The sequence below is a fragment of the Dromaius novaehollandiae genome, chromosome W (genome assembly GCF_036370855.1).
Source record: "Dromaius novaehollandiae isolate bDroNov1 chromosome W, bDroNov1.hap1, whole genome shotgun sequence".
Classification (NCBI taxonomy): domain Eukaryota; kingdom Metazoa; phylum Chordata; class Aves; order Casuariiformes; family Dromaiidae; genus Dromaius; species Dromaius novaehollandiae.
In genome coordinates, this window is record NC_088130.1 from 4,443,197 (window position 1) to 4,462,860 (window position 19,664).

General features: G+C 41.8%; 1 protein-coding gene across 5 annotated transcripts in view; it reads right to left on the reverse strand.

Annotated features, from left to right (window-relative positions):
- The window catches only part of LOC135324134 (uncharacterized bromodomain-containing protein 10-like), a 68,928-nt gene that overhangs the window by 20,410 nt on the left and 28,854 nt on the right, over positions 1-19,664 (reverse strand). For 2 of the 5 annotated variants that reach the window (XM_064499705.1, XM_064499706.1), the window contains 2 exons: positions 18,588-18,664; positions 14,026-14,115 (listed from right to left, as the gene is read on the reverse strand). In XM_064499705.1, coding sequence (XP_064355775.1) covers positions 14,026-14,115; positions 18,588-18,664 — 167 coding nt within the window. Of the gene's footprint in view, positions 1-5,310; positions 5,787-9,406; positions 9,535-14,025; positions 14,116-18,587; positions 18,665-19,664 lie in introns of those variants that run through there. The other 3 variants (XM_064499709.1, XM_064499710.1, XM_064499708.1) reach the window with 3 other exon arrangements.

Below are 19,664 nucleotides of genomic sequence, written 5' to 3' on the forward strand. Positions count from 1 at the left end.
CAAATCCTTTTCAACCTCAGTGACATATATATTTCAGAAAACAGAGGAGCAGATTCTTTACCTTTTTACATTACCTTTTCAAGGGAACTGACACTTTCCACAAAGCTCCTGCTGGAGAGTTCTCTTGAGTTGCACTAAGCCAGCTTTCCTCTGTCTCCCTCTTTGCAGCTCCTGACACTAAGTGTGTGTTGTAAGCAGAAAAGGAAGTTCTCTAGCTACCTCCAGTTGTTACATGGTCCCTAAGAAACCACTGGCAACTAACCATGAGAGGAGATCACAGATTGTTCTAATCTGGGCTAGGACAGAGAATCAAGCAGCTACAATTTTCAGCTTCTCTTCTTTTTACCCTTTCCTGAGCCACCTTTGGTATTTAAAACTTTGGACAGAGGGGCTAACCACCACCCCTTTTACTAGACAGTCCACAGGGCTCAGATGGACTTCCTCAAGTCCCTTTAGCTTTCATAGTCAGGCACAGTAATAAACAATAATTCTAATTTATTTTCTTCTCTCCCCTCTTGAAATGCAATAGGTAGCCAGGAGGGGAACTACTTAGTAGTTAAAGTAATGAAAGGATAGAGGCTTTCCAGAGAGCTCGTGGCTCAGGTTGTAGTTTCACATACAATGTAACCTGCCATAGTAGTATAAGCATAACTTTTATAGACCCCCTCCTAGGAGGCCCATCAAGGGGCTCCCTGTGCAAACCCTGTCACATACAAAGAAGAGACCAATCCTGTGAGCTGGACCATGAGGTCCCCTCACCCAGCCCCAAACTGTCAGGATGACCATGCAGCATTACTGGGGCAGACTTTGGGCTTTGCACAGTGTTGCAAGACACAGACAACACTGTCTGCTAAAATGGAAAACCAGAACAAGATGCCAACTTCAGAAGAACGTGTGCATGGAGACAATAAGGAAAAGACCCTAAGGGTTTCCCGAAAAAGACCATGCAAACCAGAAGAACCGGCCAATGGGCCTGTGAATCGGAAACTATATTTCAAGGTGTCACACAGAGGGGGTGGGTGGCAGAGGTGGGGGGAGCTCCCTTTGCCCACGGCTGTGGGAAAGCTTACAGCTACCTGTAAGACCATTATGGGGTGCAGGCTTGTGCTCTATGTGTTTCCTTAACCTTAGGTCGATGATGACCTTAAAGAACATTTCAGAAATATCTGGCTGACTGAGGAGGGAGAAGACTGGCAAGAGTTTTCCAAACACAACGATGATGTTAAGTACATCTTAATGGTGATAGACATATTATCCAAGCATGCCTGGGCCATTGGTCTAAAAGGCAAAACAGGTTCTAAAATAGCTGGGGCTTTTAAAACCATTTTTAGCAGGGGGTGCACACCTCAGAAATTACAGACTGAGCAGGGAAAAGAATTTTTAAATCAGCCTTTGAACAAGCGGTTAAAAAAGTGTAATGTTCGCTATTTTGTAATTAACAATGAAGTAAAAGCCTCTGTCATAGAGCGTTTTAACAGGATGCTTAAAACCAAGATGTGGAGATATTTTACAGCACGCAACACTTTTCACTATATTGCTGTGTTGTCAGAGTTTATAAAGAGCTACAACCATAGTTTCCACAGAATGATCAGAGCCAGGCCTGTGGACGTGAACCCTTTAAACTCTGCGAGGGTTTGGAAAAACCATATGTGGGGATATGTTTAAAATTGTTCTGCTCCTCTGCTAAAAAAAGGGAGACCACATCAGAATGTCTAGAACAAAAGAGAGATTTGAGAAAGGTTATGAGCAGACATTCATAGATGAAATTTTCATAGTAGCTGAAAATGTGAGATGGGGACAGATACCCACATAACGCTTAATAGACTACGGTCACAAAACAATTGAGGGGACGTTTTACCCTGAAGAACTTCAGAAAGTGAATCCTGATGAGGACAGACTCTACAACAGTGAGAAGATCATCGCTGCAAAAGGGAAAGGAAGAAAGAAACAGCTGCTGGTGAAGTGGCATGGCTGGCCCCAGAAATTTGACAGTTGGATAGAAGCCTCCCAAGGCCAGGACATCTAGCGATTGGCAGTGGAGCAGGGGGAAAAAGAAGGATGGCGGATGGAGGTTTCTACATCATGCTGCCCAGCAAAGTCAGCATCAGAATCTTCCCACAGAACACCAGCTCAAACTTCCCCACACGGCTGGTGAGGCCCCCGGAGCACTCAGGCAAGTGGGAGGTGGGGCTGGCAGAAACACAGTACCTGCACAGCTGGAATAACATCAACGAAGACGCTAGCTTTGAAATAGCACTGTATGGCAGTATACTTTGTGGAAAGGCTATCTCCATGTTGCTGGAACATATGAACCACCTTATTAACCCCCTACAGCGAAGCTTCAGTTGTCAGTTCTCCAGCAGTAGGCCTGGTCTACAACCCCATCTTAAGGAAAATAAAGCTTAAAATGGATGAAAATCCTTACACTTTTTCTATACCTGGGGCGCTAGCACATATTTTGGGGGCTTCTCTGGGGGTTGCTGTCCCTTTGTGGCGAGCATCACCAGAGGGTTTAACTCAGTCTACCTCTACATGGATCATGTAGAGCACCAGCTTGTCGGGGACTTTTCGGTTCTGTTATTGTGCTGTGTTCCTACCAGCAGTAGTAATAATGAGATCATTCCAGTGACGTATGATAAGCCACACTACATGCCAGTAAACCGCCAGCACATCAACATGATCAGCATTGAAATAAAGACTGAGTGGAATAAGGACATCTTATTTTGTTTTTGGAAGGTGATTGTGAAGCTGCATCTTTGGCCCTGGAAGTATCTGATATTTTAAGAAACCACACCAAAATGGTAGTGGCAAATAATTATGTGGACCTGTCCTCATACATGAATTATTACAGAGCCCAGGCCGGCAATGATCTTCCAGGTTTTCAAGGCATTCCTGTGATGTATGGGGCGGGCATTGGAGGTATATTCTGTAGACTATTTAGAAAGGCCATCCCACTTCTCAAAAGGTGTTAGGAAATTGTTAGGCCACATGTTAAAAGTGCCACTCAAGATATTCCAAAAAATGTGCTTGGACGTGTTTCCAAGGTTATCCTGGGCAAGCTGGAAACACCAGCAAATCAGGAGGGCTCGGAGCTTGTTTATATTCAAAGGAGAAGCTTTAAAATAAGGAGCGCTATATCATGACCTCAGAGGGAAGGCCCACCCCAGCCCTTTAAAAGGAAACGGATGGCGGGGGGGGGGTGCCAGACAACAGTCTGACCAGGACAAGAAGAAGAAAAAAAGAATAACAAGCCAGGCCAAACAGTGCAAAAGAAACAGAAAACCCAAAGAAAGAGAGCCTGTTCTACTGCTAGAAATGGAGATATATTTAAAAAAAAAAAAAAAAAAAAAAAAAAAGATGACTTTTGTTCATGGTTGCTCAGAATATCAAATCTGAGTTGGATTTGTTTGAAGTGTACCTGATGCAGACCAGCATTGAGAAAAGCCTGTTTATTGAGATGCCGCTCCTTTCTGCTATTGCAGAGTCTGCACCTCTGGACTTTTTCATAGCTGGGAATGGGGAAGATGACATAGATCTGAACAACACACTGCCTGTACCTTTGCTGCAAGATTGTAAAAGCTGACAGGGCCAACCTCAGTGCCAGTTAGTCTGTGGGCCTCCTAAATGACCTGCTGGCATCTATTTTCAACCAGCTGGACGTTATGCTGGGGGACCAACTGATACGCTAGAGGAACAACTGCTACCCTTACTGTGCCTTCATTGAGTTGCTTCTCAATTACAGCCATGACACACTGTCCACACACATCTCCATGGGGCTGTTCTACAAAGACACAGCCAGGCAGCAGGAAGTGGTCACACTGGATGGGGTCAGTAATTAGGGGGTTAGGCAATGCTCAGCTCTGACAGCCCTGAGTAGGAGGATCAAACTGTTGGGACCACTCCACAGCAATCTGTTCTTTCAAGACAAGCTTTTCTTGAATGGCATGGATGTAAAAAATTAAGCTGGTGTGCAGCAAAGACAGCTTTTGTTTGATGAGCTCCCCGGCAGCAGGGGCCTGCAAGCTGGTTATTACCTATGCCTCCCTGTTTGCAAAGAAAGCACGGATGGCATCTGGAATGCATTTGAGGCATGCTGAGGCATTACTTATGGCCAGTGCTAAATACCCAGTGCACAGGGTGGGCGTGAAAGCGTTCAGCATACTGGCTAGCAGTCGCGTCAGCAACCAGAAAAGTTTGTTTCTGGGACAACTGCCCAAGCTTGTTCTTATTGTGTTTGTAGATAATGACGCTTTTCTAGCGGCAATTATACTAAGAACCCTTTCAACATTATGATACAAATTTTGTGGCCCTGTACATGGATGGTGAACACCACCAGCGAAACCGCTACAGCCTGATTTTGAGAATGGCTGCTGCATGAGAGAGTACATGCAGCTGGTTCAGATGATTGGCAGCCACATGAAAGATCATTCCCTGCTTGCTGACAGGGAAGAGTTCACCCATAGCTATACCCTGCTCGTCTTTGACCTGTCTCCAGCCCAAGAATGTCCTGATCACTATTCCCTGATTAAAACAGGAAACCTGAGAGCAGAATTATGCTTTACAGGGGCCTTGACCACCACCATTAATATGATCATGTATGATGTATTTGAAAACATAATAGAAATGAACCAGAGGAGACACGTGCTCTTCAACTGCATATGAGGATGGACACCAGACAGCTCTCCTGTGTTTTTTCAGCAGACCCTAATGCCAGAGGAACATTTCTAGGCCCTGGCTCCCTAGGGCTCGTGTTTCTCCAAGACCAGCGAGCATGGTTGTGAATATGCACCCACGAAACCAACCTGGAAAGCACTGGCTAGCAATTTTCCTGGCAGATCAGAACCACACAGTTTTTCAACTTGTACAGCTACCCTCCCCAACAGCACTTTCCTTCCTGAAAGCATCATGTCCTTTTTAAAGCACAACGTTACGGATATTGCTTTCCAGAGGAAGCAACTGCAGCAGCCACTCTCCATGGCCTGCAGATACCACTGCATCTTCTTCCTACATCACTGTAACAAGGGACTACCTTTTGAACAGCTTTTAAAGCTGTATTCTGATAATTTCATGCAAAATGACCAGATGGTGATCCATTTTGTAAAAAAATATAGAGCTTTCCCCATTACCAGAGCTACTCAAAATATGTTTCAAAAGACCCAAACCTGCATCTCTTGTAATGATTTTCAGAAATGTGTTATGTAAATAAAACTTACAACTCAACTGAAGGGCTACGTGTGCATGTTCTTTAAGCATTTCCCCCCCTCCCCCCCAACATGTTTCTTTAAATGGACACTACAGACAAAGTTGAAAGGTTTTATGAATATTTATTTTCAACAGAAAACTTTCCAGGGTGAGTCACTGGGCTTTAGGTATCTTCCTCTTCTTAGGTGGCCTGTGTAGTACTTCTCAGTCTTCCTCAGTCACTTTTAGTTGCTCCAAGAGATCCCGGTTCTCTGTATTACCCATGACAGAAGACAGGACATTCACTGCAGCCACGTCTTTCATAAAAACATCCCAGCCTTTAGGTGTTCTCAGGCTAGAAGGGGCACAAGTCTGAAGGATGCCTCAGACTAAATCAAGCAGCCTAGGCCCCTTGATGATGTTGCCTTTGTATATAAAACTTCCCTGGTTGTCCCAAGAAGAAATATGTTTGCATTGCCCTAGTTTACCTAGGGGTATTTGTGCATTCTTCCTATACTGTGGATGTGCGTTATCTGACACTTCCTGAACAGGGTCAGGGTCCTCAGGAGCCTCAAGGGGCTTTTCCGCTTCTGTTTCATTTTGTTCTAGAAAAAACAAGAATTATTTTCCCCCTTTCCTGATTGTTCTGCTTCACATGTGCCAAGTACTTTAGAAGAGTGGCTGTATACACCTTAGCTTTTTCATAGGCTGTCATGCCTGGTTTCTGGATCATTTCAGCATCCGAGTGGACTGCGTCAGCCCTAACGTCTTCCCCAGGTAGTGGCAGCACTCTTAGCTGCTCCAGCTGGTTTGCAGGCACCAGATACATTTTTTAATGCATATTCCATCACTGCTTTACTAAAAGCCCCATGACGAGCAGAAGAGCAAAACTTAGGAGAGAACCAATAAACCAATCAGCTCACTTCACCAGCAGCTTCTTCCTTTTGAAGGACATACTTTTACTACTCAGGCTTTTAATGAATTTGTGCCCCTTTTTCAGCACGTGTATCTGGTGGTATGTTAATGGAATGAACTTCAAGGTATTCAGGGCCATTTCAGAAATGGCCTTTATCAGGTCAGAAACAGTGCAGAGTATTGCTTTCCTCTGCTGGGGGGAGGACCAGATCAACAGCTCCAGGAGGGAGAGGTTACTCTTCAGACACTGGAATGTCATGCTCCCAAGTCTGTGCCGGTAGCAACACAGGGTATTGGTCTGGCTCCTCTCTATTTATTGCCCAGCATTGGTCTTTTACATATTAAAAAAGTCAGGCCACTGTGGCGGGAAAAGGCCAGTTCTTAGCCTAAAAGCCTCAGGTGTAGAAACATTTAAATCAATAACCAGGTACCCGTATAGCACTTTAGTAGCATCTTCAAACACTTCTAAGAAATGGGCATTGCCAGGATTCATCTGCCAGGCTAGGGGCACAGCCTAGAGCTTACATCAAGGATTCCTAAATAACACCATGTATTTTGCATTGAGGGCAATGGTGTGGCACTTTTTACTGTGGCAAAAAAACATTCTGGACAATGTACAGGATGCTATGATTCCTGTGATGCACATACTTAGGAAAAGCTTTCACAATTTTGTCACTGTCACAAGCAGAGTTCATCCAATCATCGATTACAATCATTTTTACTTTACTAGGGGAAAATAAACAGTTATCACCAAGACTTTCAGTTAAGTGCTCCACAAATTTGATGAAAGGATATTTATGGAGCAGTTCTTGATACAATGGTTGCCAACAACTGTAACACCATACAATATTCTCAGGCATAACAGAAAGCAAGCAGTAGGTATTCGCAAAAAAAAATATATTTTTTTTTATTAAAGAAAACAACTTCTTCCACCATTGCAAGGCACTGCACAACTAGTGGAAAAGGGGTGCTTCCAGTGCATGCCCATGATCAAAAGCCATAGGAGAGGCTGTTCAAATTTTTAGTCAGTACCCTTTTTTCATAGGCCACCTTCTGCATCTTCCAGAGGGGCCTGGTTTCTATCATCCACTTCTGCTTGTTCCTGACAATAGAGTGCTGCTCTATCATGATCTTTTTAGGGTCGTCACTATCTGGATTTACACCATAATCCAACACGAGATCCCTTAGTGCCTCAAAACGGATCTTTTCTCCGTTTGTTGCATTTAGAGTGGTGCCTTTAACCTTTAAACAACACTTTCCTCTAGACTGCAAGCAGCTGTAAGATTTGGGGCCTTATTGCACAAACTTAGTAATATGCTCATCTGGCAGAAACTCACTCGTCAGCTCACCTAAATAGTCACCGAGCAGGAGGTTCCAATTCCCTGGACGACTCACAAATATCACAGAGTCTGTGACATGATGAAGGCAACAGTCTTGCAGGGCATCTAAGAGATTGTAAAGCTCTAGGAGTGCATATGCAGTTGGTGAAGCAAGCTACATAAGTGTTAGTGCTGTGCTCCAGGGTCATGTGTCCTTTGGCATGCTTCCACGAGACAGTGGCCACATCCTCATCAATAAAGTTACAGGAGGACGCATCATAAGCCAGAGAAAAGAGGTAACCATACAGCTCGTCTGGTTCTCTTAGGATGGTGAGGTTGGGGAGGTTGGCACTCTGTCCAAATTTTCCCCACAGAGAATTTAAAAATGGTTTATCAATTTGGAGTTTTGCAAAGTTTTTCTTAATATTTTCAGGTCACAAAGCAACGTCTTCTTTCTGCCTATAATCTTCAACATACTTAGCTTTTTTCTTAGCACCTGTCCATCAGATTGGGTATTCTGAAACTTCCTGCTTCTGTCAGAGGTGACATTTTATATAATCTGAGAAAAGTGTGTTACCCCTCTGGTCAAAATGCCAAACCTCAGAGATTTCATGGACCCTGTAGCCCTTCTCCAGAGCCTTGGTCAGTTCTGGGGAACACCAGGTGCCCACAAGGGCTCTTCCCTCATTGCTGGGGGGGGAGGGCCTGGCAGGTTCCAGCAGAAGGGAAACGAGCTTGCCGTTTACCCTCATGGGAAGCACAGGGAAAAAGAGCCCACAAGGTGGGGACACCTTTACTTTGACTGTCCTGAAGTAGGTTGTCAGGGCATCAAAATTCTCAGAAATAACTTTGGGGTGCCCAAGAGAGTATTGTTTTGTTTGGTTGATGAAGGGATAGAGGCTAGCAAAATCATAGTAATGTATCTTTTCATCAGGGGCTGCTTTGTCCTGCTGCTGAAAAGTACACCTCTGGGGATCAGCAGTGTGGGCAGTTTGGTCCTGGCTAAGAGCTCTGCAAACTCCCCCTCTGATTTTGTCAAAGCAACCCACTCATGCTCCCACAGAGATCTGATGTTAAAACCCACTCTCTTCAGGTGGTCCATCTTTTACTGTCAGGTACTACAAATACCCAAAGGTGGCCCCTGCCAGAAGGTTCCAGTCATTTTCACGGTAGCATTCAATACAGCCATGGAAAAAGCACCCCTTAAAATTGAAAGCTATCAGCACAGTCATTCAAGAAATAGAACTCTGCCAAAAAGGAAAATATTCAAGTAATGTACATAAGCCATGGAATAGAGGGGGTCAAATACCTCTTTTTCCTCTGATGACAGCCATCTGGAGGGAGAAGTGCTACCACATTAGGTTTGAGAAACATAAACCAGTACATGGACATGCAAATAGATGCCAGCATACTATACAAAATGGTATCAAAACAGTGATAAGCCTTCAACTTCATCACCCTCTTTCTCGTAGAATGTGTGATGGGTCATCACCATAATCTCCTTCATGTATGATCTGCAGGCCTCCCTCAGCATTTTTACATTTTGCTAGCAAGTCTAAAAACTTCTGATTAGCTGGGTGTAATGCCAAGAATTGCTTTTTCTCTTCAATTGAAAAGTTATTAACCTTTTTTTCTTCAGGTATCTGATGTCCAAAGCAGTTGCAGATCACCATCTCCCTCTCCATGTGACATCACTAGAAAACACTAGATTGGTGATGTCACACATACCACAGAACCCCGCTGCAGAATGGAGCGGGCCTATTAAGGGTAAAGGTAAGTTTTTTTTCCCCTCCACCACCACCCCTTTTAAACAATATTGCATGGTTTTATAAGATTCCTAGTTTTCTTTACATTCTGTCCCTTAAGATATAAAATTAAGATTAAAAAAAAACTTCTGAGACTATGTAATATTGTGGCTGTGTGCGCTTATTTAAAAAGAAAAAACACTCACACACACCCCGCCCCAACGCCCAGTAAAGTTTTGTCCTTACCCTGTATATCCGTATCCTGGCTCCAGTCTGCTTTGGGGTTCCATGATGAGTATGCCATAATCAGAATATGCTGGAGTACCACGGGAGAGTGAAGTCAGCATTTCCTGGCTGCTCTGGATGTCAGAAACCTAATTTTAAAAGGTAAGCTTTCAGTTCAGAATGTCTCTTACTTCAGTTTTATGAAAACATTCAACTCGAGTCTAAAGTGTATTTGCATTTTTGTTAAATTTAGCTGTAAGCCACATTTTTATACTTACCTTTCTCTAGGCTTTTGAACTCCTTTGTTCTATTGTTAAAGATATAAGTTGTGCTACCAGAACAAAAAAGTTTTTTATTTGTCATTGTCTGTAACAGGATGGTATCTAGAAGTCATCACGCTGAGTAGTATAAGGACAATTTTTATCCAAGATAAAAAGTGAAGGGTGCCCTACTCCCAACTTCTGGCAGAAGCCCCACCCCTACTGGCAGTCACATGTCCCACTTGTCCTGGAAGTCCCGCCCCTCTTACAGTCACGTGCTCTGTTTACTCCACCTCTTCTTGTTCCTGGGGATCGCCATTTTGTAAAAGTCATACCTCTGCATCTTCACAGACTGCCCTGTGATCGGCTGGCAGGACCAGCCACCCCTTCTGGTACGTCAGAACAGAAAGTCCCTTTCCACTACATACATGGAGGCTGCCATTTTGTTTCAGGCACCATTTTATAGCAGGGAGCTGCTATTTTATAAAATGGTATAACTCACATGTTTTCATACTGCTCTGTGATTGGCCGACTGCCATTTCTCAACACCATCATACCCCACATGTTCTCAGACAGCCCTGTTGTTCTCTGGCAGGACCAGCCACCCCTTCCAGGTCACCCTGGAAGGACGTCAGAGCAGGAAGCCCCCTCCCGCTACATACACTTTCTGCCCCTTCTTCTTCTTCAACCCAAGGGGCATCCGGTGCTAACTCATGGCAAAAAATGTCATTTGGGACCTGTGTCCCAGTTTCCTGCATACATTCCACGTCATAGAAAATATAGCCCCGCCCTGCTTCTGGATTTTTGATCACGGGCATGAAGCACTGGTGCTGGTTTACGTTACAGATCTGTCCATAGCACATTCTGCACTGCCAGCCTTTACAGTTGTGATGCTTTTCCACAGGCTTTGCACTTCTCTCAGAAAAATCACAGCCAAACAATCATTTTTTTTCTTTAATAGTCAGGGCCTGGTGCCTCTGTAAACATTTCCCAGACCTGCACAACAGCTTGCAGCTAGGGCACCTCATCCTTGTCCCCAAGTTAACTGCACAGTTGCGAGGCAAGCAGAGCCAGCAATAATATTTACAGCTATGGCCATGATTGTACAGTGTATGACAAAGCTCACAAAAGTTTCTCGCCCAAATATCTTCCTGACATCCTTAACATCATACTAACGTTCACTGTGTAAAAGGAGGAGACAGGTCTTGGGATAACCAAGACTGTCGTTTGGCTTAAAATTCCCCCAACCCTTTCCCCCTCAGATAGGAGGATGACACATATATTAATTAACATGCGGCAGATATTCAAACAAGGGGATGTCGCTCAGCATGACCTTCCTGTGCACAGACGACCCCAGTTTGTCATGTAGCTCTTTTGCTCTGCTTAAGAATTCTGCATCTGTCAGATCCCTCACTGCTGTACGCGCTGTGAGACTCCCAGCAAAACAGAGATTATTGTCCCTGATATTTAAATCAATTAAATAGAGCTGCTCTTTGTCTATAACTTTGGAATGGGGGATAGACTGCAGGGTTCTGCGTACCCCACCCCCAATGGCTCTTACAGTACTGATAGCCAGGTGGAAAGTCTGATGAAAACACAGCGCTCTCTCACATTGCAAGAGAGTACTGACCAGTCTAAAAATTTCTCTGTGTTCATATTGCTTAAATTAATAACAGGAGAATATAAAGAGTCGTGCATGCTGACAACTTCAAGACGGAGCTGAGCATAATCACCAGGTTCAAACAGCTGGCGTAAATGGTCAAAAATTTGCTCTACGCCCCAAACAAGTGTTTCATAAGCTTCATGTAGCAATATCTGATCTAAATCAACAAATCTGTATTCTTCGACGTATCGCCTAGCCCCAAACCTCTGGACCGGCCATTCCCCCCTGCTGAACGTGCTCCATGGAAGCCACAGGTTGGGCTGCCACCCCCTCCACCACCCCTGCTATATTTGAGGGTGGGGGGTCAAGCAGGGCTTTCAAATGCCCCCTGAGGGCTTGGGAATGCTGCTGGTGGCCCTTCCTGGGAGACATCCTCATGTGAACTTGAAGGGGCACAGTCTTGCTCTGCAGGGGGCTGCAGTAACCAGGAAGTCCCTTCCAGGGGGGTCATCTTCTGTCCTAGTAGGAGACATATTCACTGCCCCATCAGGTTCAGAAAAGCAGTTTGCATTTAAGGGCCCTTGTGGTCCCCATAACCCTTTGCCAGTCTAGAGTTGTGACAGTGTAATCAGCCCTTCTATGCCCTCCTTGCCTGCCACTCCTCTGTACCTGATAATAATCACAGTCTTTCAGTTCTGCAGCACCCTCATTGCCCTTACTGCTCCCCTTTGCTCTTTCTGCAGTAGCTGTGGCCTCTAAGAGCATGGGTCTCCAGGCTGCATCCCAAAGCCTGGGTCTTGCTGCTTCCGCAGAAATCATGGTCTAACAGGACAGTCTTGACTGCATGATCGGTCTTCTGCCTCTTATTAGCAGCATTGACCTAAGGATAAGGAAATACAGAGAGCACAAGCCTGCACCCTGTAATGATCTTACAGGGAGCTGTAAGCTCCCCCATAGCCATAGGCAAAAGGGAGCTCCCTCCACCTCCACCACCCACCCCCCTCTGTGTGAAACTTACCTCAAAATATAGTTTCCGATTCACGGGCCACTGGCCGGTTCTTCTGGTTCGTGGGGACTTTTTTGGGAAACCCTTTGGGGCTTTTCCTTATCGTCTCCATGCACACGTTCTTCTGAAGTTGGCATCTTGTTCTGGTTTTCCATTTTAGCAGACAGTGTTGTCTGTGTCTTGCAACACCGTGCAAAGCCCAAAGGCTGCCCCAGTAATACCACGTGGTCATCCTGGCAGTTTGGGGCCAGATGCGAGGGCCTCTTGATCCAGCTCACAGGATTGGTCTCTTCTTTGCACATGACAGGGGTTGCACAGGGAGCCCCTTGGTGGGCCTCCTAGGAGGGGTCTGTAGCACTTGGGCATGCTCTACCTTGCTCATCCCTCCCCCCCCCCTTTTGGTGCCTGCCTCCCCCCACCCTCTTGAACTTCCTCCCGCTCTAAACATGTCAGGGCTTGTTCGGCCAACTTGTAAAGTGAGGGAGGGGGCTGCAAATCTACTTTTAACTTTTAATTACTTTCTATTCACATTTAACTTTAATTATTCATTTCATTAGCTATTATTACAGAATGTTTTATACATGTTATAGCTACACTTTTATGGATCTATATATATTTAAATTATCTTTATACATGTGCTTATACGTATATACACTCTATATACACATATATAAGTGTACTTATGTATAAATAAATAATATATATATCAATACATATTTGTACACTCCTTTATATATTTTTATAAATATATAATTTTTTTTTTTATATAAGCACTTCCTGGTCCAAAGGAAACAGGCAGCCAATCAGAGGGTCCTCTGAGATCATGTGGGTATGACAGTATCAAAAAATGGCAACCAGCCAATCACAGGGCAGGATGAAAACACATAGGGGTATGACATTGTGAAAAATGGCAGCATCCATGTATGTAGTGGGAGGGGGCTTCCTGTTCCAATGTACTTCCGGGTAACCTGGAAGGGGCAGCTGGTCCTGTCAGCCAATCACAGGGCAGTATGAAAACACGTGGTTTGCAAAATGGTGGCCCCCAGGAGCAAAAAGGCAGACTAAACAGACCATGTGACCAGGAGAGGGGAGGGACTTCCGGGGCAAGTGGAACATGTGACTGCCAGTAGTGGGCAGGGCTTCTGCTGGAAGTTGGGGGGCGCAGCCCTTGTCACTTCTTTTCTTGAATAAAAATTGTCCTTATACTACTAACGAGTGATCCAGTGTAAGCTAGGTAGAGTCTGTGCATCAATCCTTGATCTACAACTCAATAGCATGTTTTTCCTGAAGAAACTAATAAATACAAGAATTAAATTAGGCCAAATCTAATTGCTTGCAAAGGAGGAGGAGTCAGGAATCATGAGAAGTGATGTGTGTCAGTGCATAAGGAAATTTGATCAGCACTGCATAGGCAGATATGAGAACTCTACCCCAAAATTGCTCGTTAAAGCAGAATCTGGCCTCAAGAAAGAACGTCCACATGATGAATAGGAATTAATCAACGCTAAGATACTAGCGCTACCCACATTCTATTTGGGCAAAGGAAAAACATTTATATATAGTTATTAGTTTCACTTATGACAACATTGTGACCCGAGTACTACATATAAAGAGGTGATTAAAAAATAAATATAACCTTTCCAGACATTACCCTTATGGGGCTCCATGCAATTACTGCTAAGACATAAAATCTTCAGTTGACAAGCCTCAGCAAATAACTGGAACAGTTTTATAGCCATACAAGAGAAATTGTGTTTTTTTGGTCACATACCGATTTCTTTTTCATGTCCTCCAGATCCACAAGTTCATTCTCAATCTTTTTGATTAATTCCCTGAGTTCATCAAGGTTAGTGCAAATAAGCTAAAAAAAAAAAAAAAAAAGAAAAAAAAAGAAAAAAAACCACACACACCACACTTGGTAATGTGACATTTGGGGGAGGAGAGAGGAACACACACACATTTAACTTTTAAAAAGTAATCTAAAAAGTATATGTTATTCAATGCCACCATTTGATTTTTATTTTCTTATAGCAAATCATACATAAACATGCACACACACACGCGCACACACACAAATATCCAGGACTTTAATTTAATTAGGAAATACTTCAATCTTCAGATGTAACGTGCATCTCTACCTGTCAGTTTCCATCTCAAAACACAGGCATTTTCTTAAAACAGTGCAGTGAATGATACAAACTAGGAAGTTTGCCTTAAGTATAACAATGACTCTGAGCAGTTCTGAGTACTGAGCAATTCCTTGGTCAATCAAAGCTCACTAGCCTTGTGCTACATTGTATCAAGTGCGATTGCATTACTTCCGCAACTTCTCTTACTTAGACAGAATTGCACATGGTTACACTGGGTATTCCAGAAAGGTAACCTAATAAATTCAGCCATTTTCATAAAATAATATGGTTTTAACAGAAGTACTGTACTCATGTCCTCCTATTTGAGTCTTCAGGAAATGACTTGTTTCATAAGATTTCCTTTCAGAATACAGATGTTATTTTCTTGACCAAATTTCTGCACAAACAAAAGTAGTCTTAAAATTTTGATTTAGAATCATTTACGACAATAATAGACTTTTAAACTACAAAGTAGAAAGCTATTATCTTTCATTTGGGTTATTTTATGCTAAGACTTGCATCTTTGTGTGTATATATGAGGGGGAAGAGAGAGATTCAGAGTAACCAAGACATCAATATTTTTCCAAAAAGCTAACTTTGAGAAGATGACCCCTTATTCAGGTTAGTCATACATTTAAAGATATGCTGTATCAAAAAAATACTCAAGTTCATCTTCAGATCTTTCATTAATACTGAAAACATTGAAAACTTTTAGTAAGATCAAACACAAATAGAACACAAAACCAAAAATGGTATTAAAATATACCTGCCCCCCTCCTTTTTTTTGAGAACCCATTAATTCATCACAATGTATTTTGACTCTAATTACACATTGAGTTTTAAGTTTGGGACAAATTCAAACAAACAAAACCCCAGAGGGGTAACTTATGTTTCATCATTAAAATATAGGATAGATACTTTTAGCAAATATTTGAAATTTGAAAAACAGCTAGTGCATAAATGCAATTACAATTTTTCATAAAGTTTATGTACATTTCAGAGGGTTAGGAAAACAGCAATTCAAACTGCAGTGTCTAGACTTATCAAATAAAGTTTAAAATAATTACATTATTGCTATGAATAACTAATAGATTCTATATGCACAGGACAGACATCTAATATTAAGACTCCAAATCTTCTAATGAACCCTATAAATGCTAACTGGATGCCACAGAACACCCCACCCAATTTTGAGGGGGGGGTCTGTGATACTATACCATCATTATTTTAAAAAAATATGCAAGTTCAGAAAGTCAATCACTTAAAAATAAAAAAAGAGAGAAGCAATGATATAACTGAACCATAAGGTATACAGCCAAAGGAGTAAATTACAGTTGTGTATGACCAGCCTTAAACCTGCCCCCCCCCCAACCCCAGTTTAATTCAATGTACCATGAATTGAGGATGAATCAGAAGCATGAAGCAGAGAAGAATACTGTGCATACAACTCCTGTCAATTGCTGCAGGCAATTGACACGGATGAAATAGCAAGGAGGGGAATGATGATCTCATGCCTGAGTCAGCTGAATGCTATCCTGGGAAATACTGACTCTCTACCTTTGGCTCTATCACAGAGCTCTTATGATGTGATGCTGCAACAATCTGAATAGTTTGGTTTCTCATTTTTTGAGTGCTCACTTGAGACACTAGGATCTGATTTGCAAAATAGCTGAGCGCATCATGAATGGGAAATGTAACTCAAATACATAAACCTTGGTGTGTGGGGGGGGTGTAGGTGGAATCTGACATCTGTGCTCCCAATTTGGCAAAGATGGACAGACTTTTGAACCTAATATCTTTGTGCCTCAATTCCCCAATTGATAAAACAGAAGCTCAACTTCAAGGAGCTATTGTCAAATTCTTAAAAATATTCAAAACACTGATACTGTACTGAGAACCACCATAAAATGCCATGAAGAAATTCATATTGTATGTGTATGCATATGTAGCTATATGCGTGTGTATATATATATACACGCACACTATATAGGGAGGGGGGAAGACTAAGAAAGCATTTATTAATAAACATGAATGTATTTTATTTGCATAAAAAAGAGTATCCTTTCTCTATAGCTGTATAATTATTGTAATATTTTTAAAACATTACTAAGTAACAATAAACTTGGGACTGAGTTCTTCTAAAAAAAGTATATACAATAGCTAACTTTTAAACTGATAACTTATGGCCTGTCAAGTCACCTGTCAGATCATTTGCATTTTTGGAATGTTAAAAATACTTGTTTTTCATGGGTTCTTATTCTGTAAGGACAGTTCAATTTGCATCTACAACCCCCCCCCCCCTTCTTAAAACACCTATGAGCCAAGGATCGAGATGACACAGAAGTAAGCGAGTTGTGTGTTTATTGTTTTGTTCTTGACATTCAAACTATGAAAGAAAGCACAGAAACTGGGTCATGTTTCCTCAAATGGTTCTTCGCACATGGTATTCTCAATGTGAGGATTCATTAGTACATTTACCTCTTGAATATGATTATTAATATTTCAATGTAATGTATAATTTGGGTATACCATTATATTGCAAATATTAAAAGAGTTGATACTAATTTATTTAGCTTTAAAGTTCAGTTGTTTTGATTTGAAGTACTAGAATCTATTCTTATAAAATGAATAATGCATCATTGGTGTATGTTCATTGAGGGTCTATACAGTGTGAGGATGTTAATAGATTGCATGTACATAAACTGATGTCCATGTATGGATAGCAATAGTTTTATGGTTATAAAAACACTTCCCTTTGCATATCTCACACCAAGTATAGACTTGAGGTGCCTCATCAAATGGTTAAGAAAAAAATAGAATACTCCAATGTTTACGTAATTTTATTAAGTTTGGCCATCATGTATGTGGAGTAGAGAGGATCAAGAAAACACACTATACTGCAGTATCTAAAAGTTTCAGTAGTATTCCCACTCACTTTAATATTAAAAAAAAAAAACACAACCAAAAAAAACCACCAAACACACCTTGAAATAGTCCTATTCTTCAGCCCTGTCTGTCTTCTTGAAATAAGACTACGCTACTGGTACTGACAGATCTTAGCTTCAACTAAAACAGATCTAGAACAGAGCTCTGATCAAGAGTGCCCTGATTATTTTGATGTATTTTAGTTATCCTACAGTTTACACAGGTTAGATAAAAAGTTATGCTAAACTTTAGATACTATTTTAGACAGACTATGCCTTGTAGCATAGTTAATTTTTTAAAAGCAACAGCGTAATGTAGCAAAGGATTTATAATTATTTAAATAGTGAACGTGCATGCAGGTAGTGTGCTAAGAAAAATGCACATTTTTAACATTTTGCATACTTTCTGGAGTTGCCAGGAACAATTTTAACACTTAACATTAGAATGTAGACAAAGGTCAAAGCACATTTAGATGTGGGTCCTTGTTTAGCATCAACTGTAACTAAGGGATTTTAATCGCTAGAAATTCTACCATCCCCACCTGGAACACTACATCATCATGGATGAAAATGATTCAATTTGAGGGTTTTGCAGGATAACTACAATTTAGTGAAGCCTCATTGCTCAGAGTAGCACAGATTGTTTTCTTAAAACAAGGAATATAAAAAGGATATTCTTATAACCATAAGAGAGCTCCAACCCAAGCAAGCATGTATGCATGAATTGTGACTTATAGTTGAAGTGCTTTAGTACTTCTGCTATAGAAAAAAAAAAACCCACACAAACACACCACACACACACCACAACCACACAACACACACCCACACACACTATAATTACTCTCTTGGTGCTCTCTGGTCTAAAGTTCACATACAGATAAGAGGTACTAGGTAAAAACAAGAGGAGTCCATGAGTCTAAATTCCTTGCCCCCTCCCCCCCACCAGTCCTTTACTAGATCAAGCTAGATCTCCTCAATTCAAGGATCAAGTATCACACTCATGTAAAACCCAATTAATTTTATCCATGAAAACTATATATTTGGCAATATCTACAGTATCAACTACATGCATCTCTTAGTTTTTCAAGTTCTGTGCTTCAATTGATGTGTTATCTTAGCTAGTACTGTGCAACACTATATAAGCTGCACATAATAAAAATGCAAAAACATTTTTCTATCAACAAAAAGTAAAATGCACATTTAAAAGTGTTATCAGATTAAACTTTTCAATCTGCTTAGCTCTGGGGGGGGGGGGGGGGGGAGAGAAGGAGATGATTTACCTGAAATTCTGGTACAGTAGACTTTGCAACAGCTTTCCTCTTCTTTTTGATTGCTTTTTTAGATATGGACTTTTTTCCTTGTAAAGTTAAAAGAGAAAAGCTTCATAATGCTGTTTATTGCAATTCATTAATAAAATAGAATTACATATAGCCTTGAAAGTTGATTATAATTTACAGATGGTTGATGGTGAGTCATATAAACATAATGAATCAGAACCAGACTCAACCAAATCAAACATTAAACTATAGGCATCTGCACAGGGCAACCTTCCCCCCAAAGAACAAACCCACTACAAGTCCCCCAAAATACCACCTAGAAATTAATAAAATTCTTGTAACATTGTCTTAAGTCATACAAGAAACATTCATGCTACTGTTCTGAGAGGAGCAAACTCCAGAACTTATTCCGCAAGCTTAAGAAACATAACTTACCTGTAAAAAATTTGTTCCCTGATACTTCTGCAAAGTAATCTACGTACTAGGCTCTGGAACCTCTGTATGTTATATTAAAATACATTCTCAAAGCAGAAGCAGTTTGCAGAAATCCCTACATGGATACACTGAAATTACCACATGAAAGCAGATTACTGCTTCATCTTTTCTAGCAGTTTGGATTCAACTGTGGCAAAACCTAATGTTTCTGAATAAAGTCAAGGAATGCCTTATCTGCACCTGCTGTCATTAAATCACCTGGCCCATTCAGCAACAGGCCCACATTTTCCTTGTCCAGCCTTTTACTGCTAATACAGCAGTAGAAGCTCTTCTTGTTGCCCTTGACTTCTCTTGTGAGCATCAACTCCAGTTGAACTTGGGCTTTCCTGACAGCATCCCTAAATGTCCAGGCAATGTTTCTAAACTCCTCCTCTGTAGCCTGTCCCCACTTCTACCTCCTGGATGCCCTCTTTTTACATTTCAGCTCTTCCAGGACTTCCCTGCTTAGCCAAGCTGGTCTCCCGGTACATCTACTTCTCTTCCTGAGTACCAAGATGGATCATTTTTGCACTCGGAAAATGCTGTCCTTAAAGACCCGCTAGCTTTCCTGAGCTCCTTTGCCCTTCAGTGCTGCTCCCCACAGGA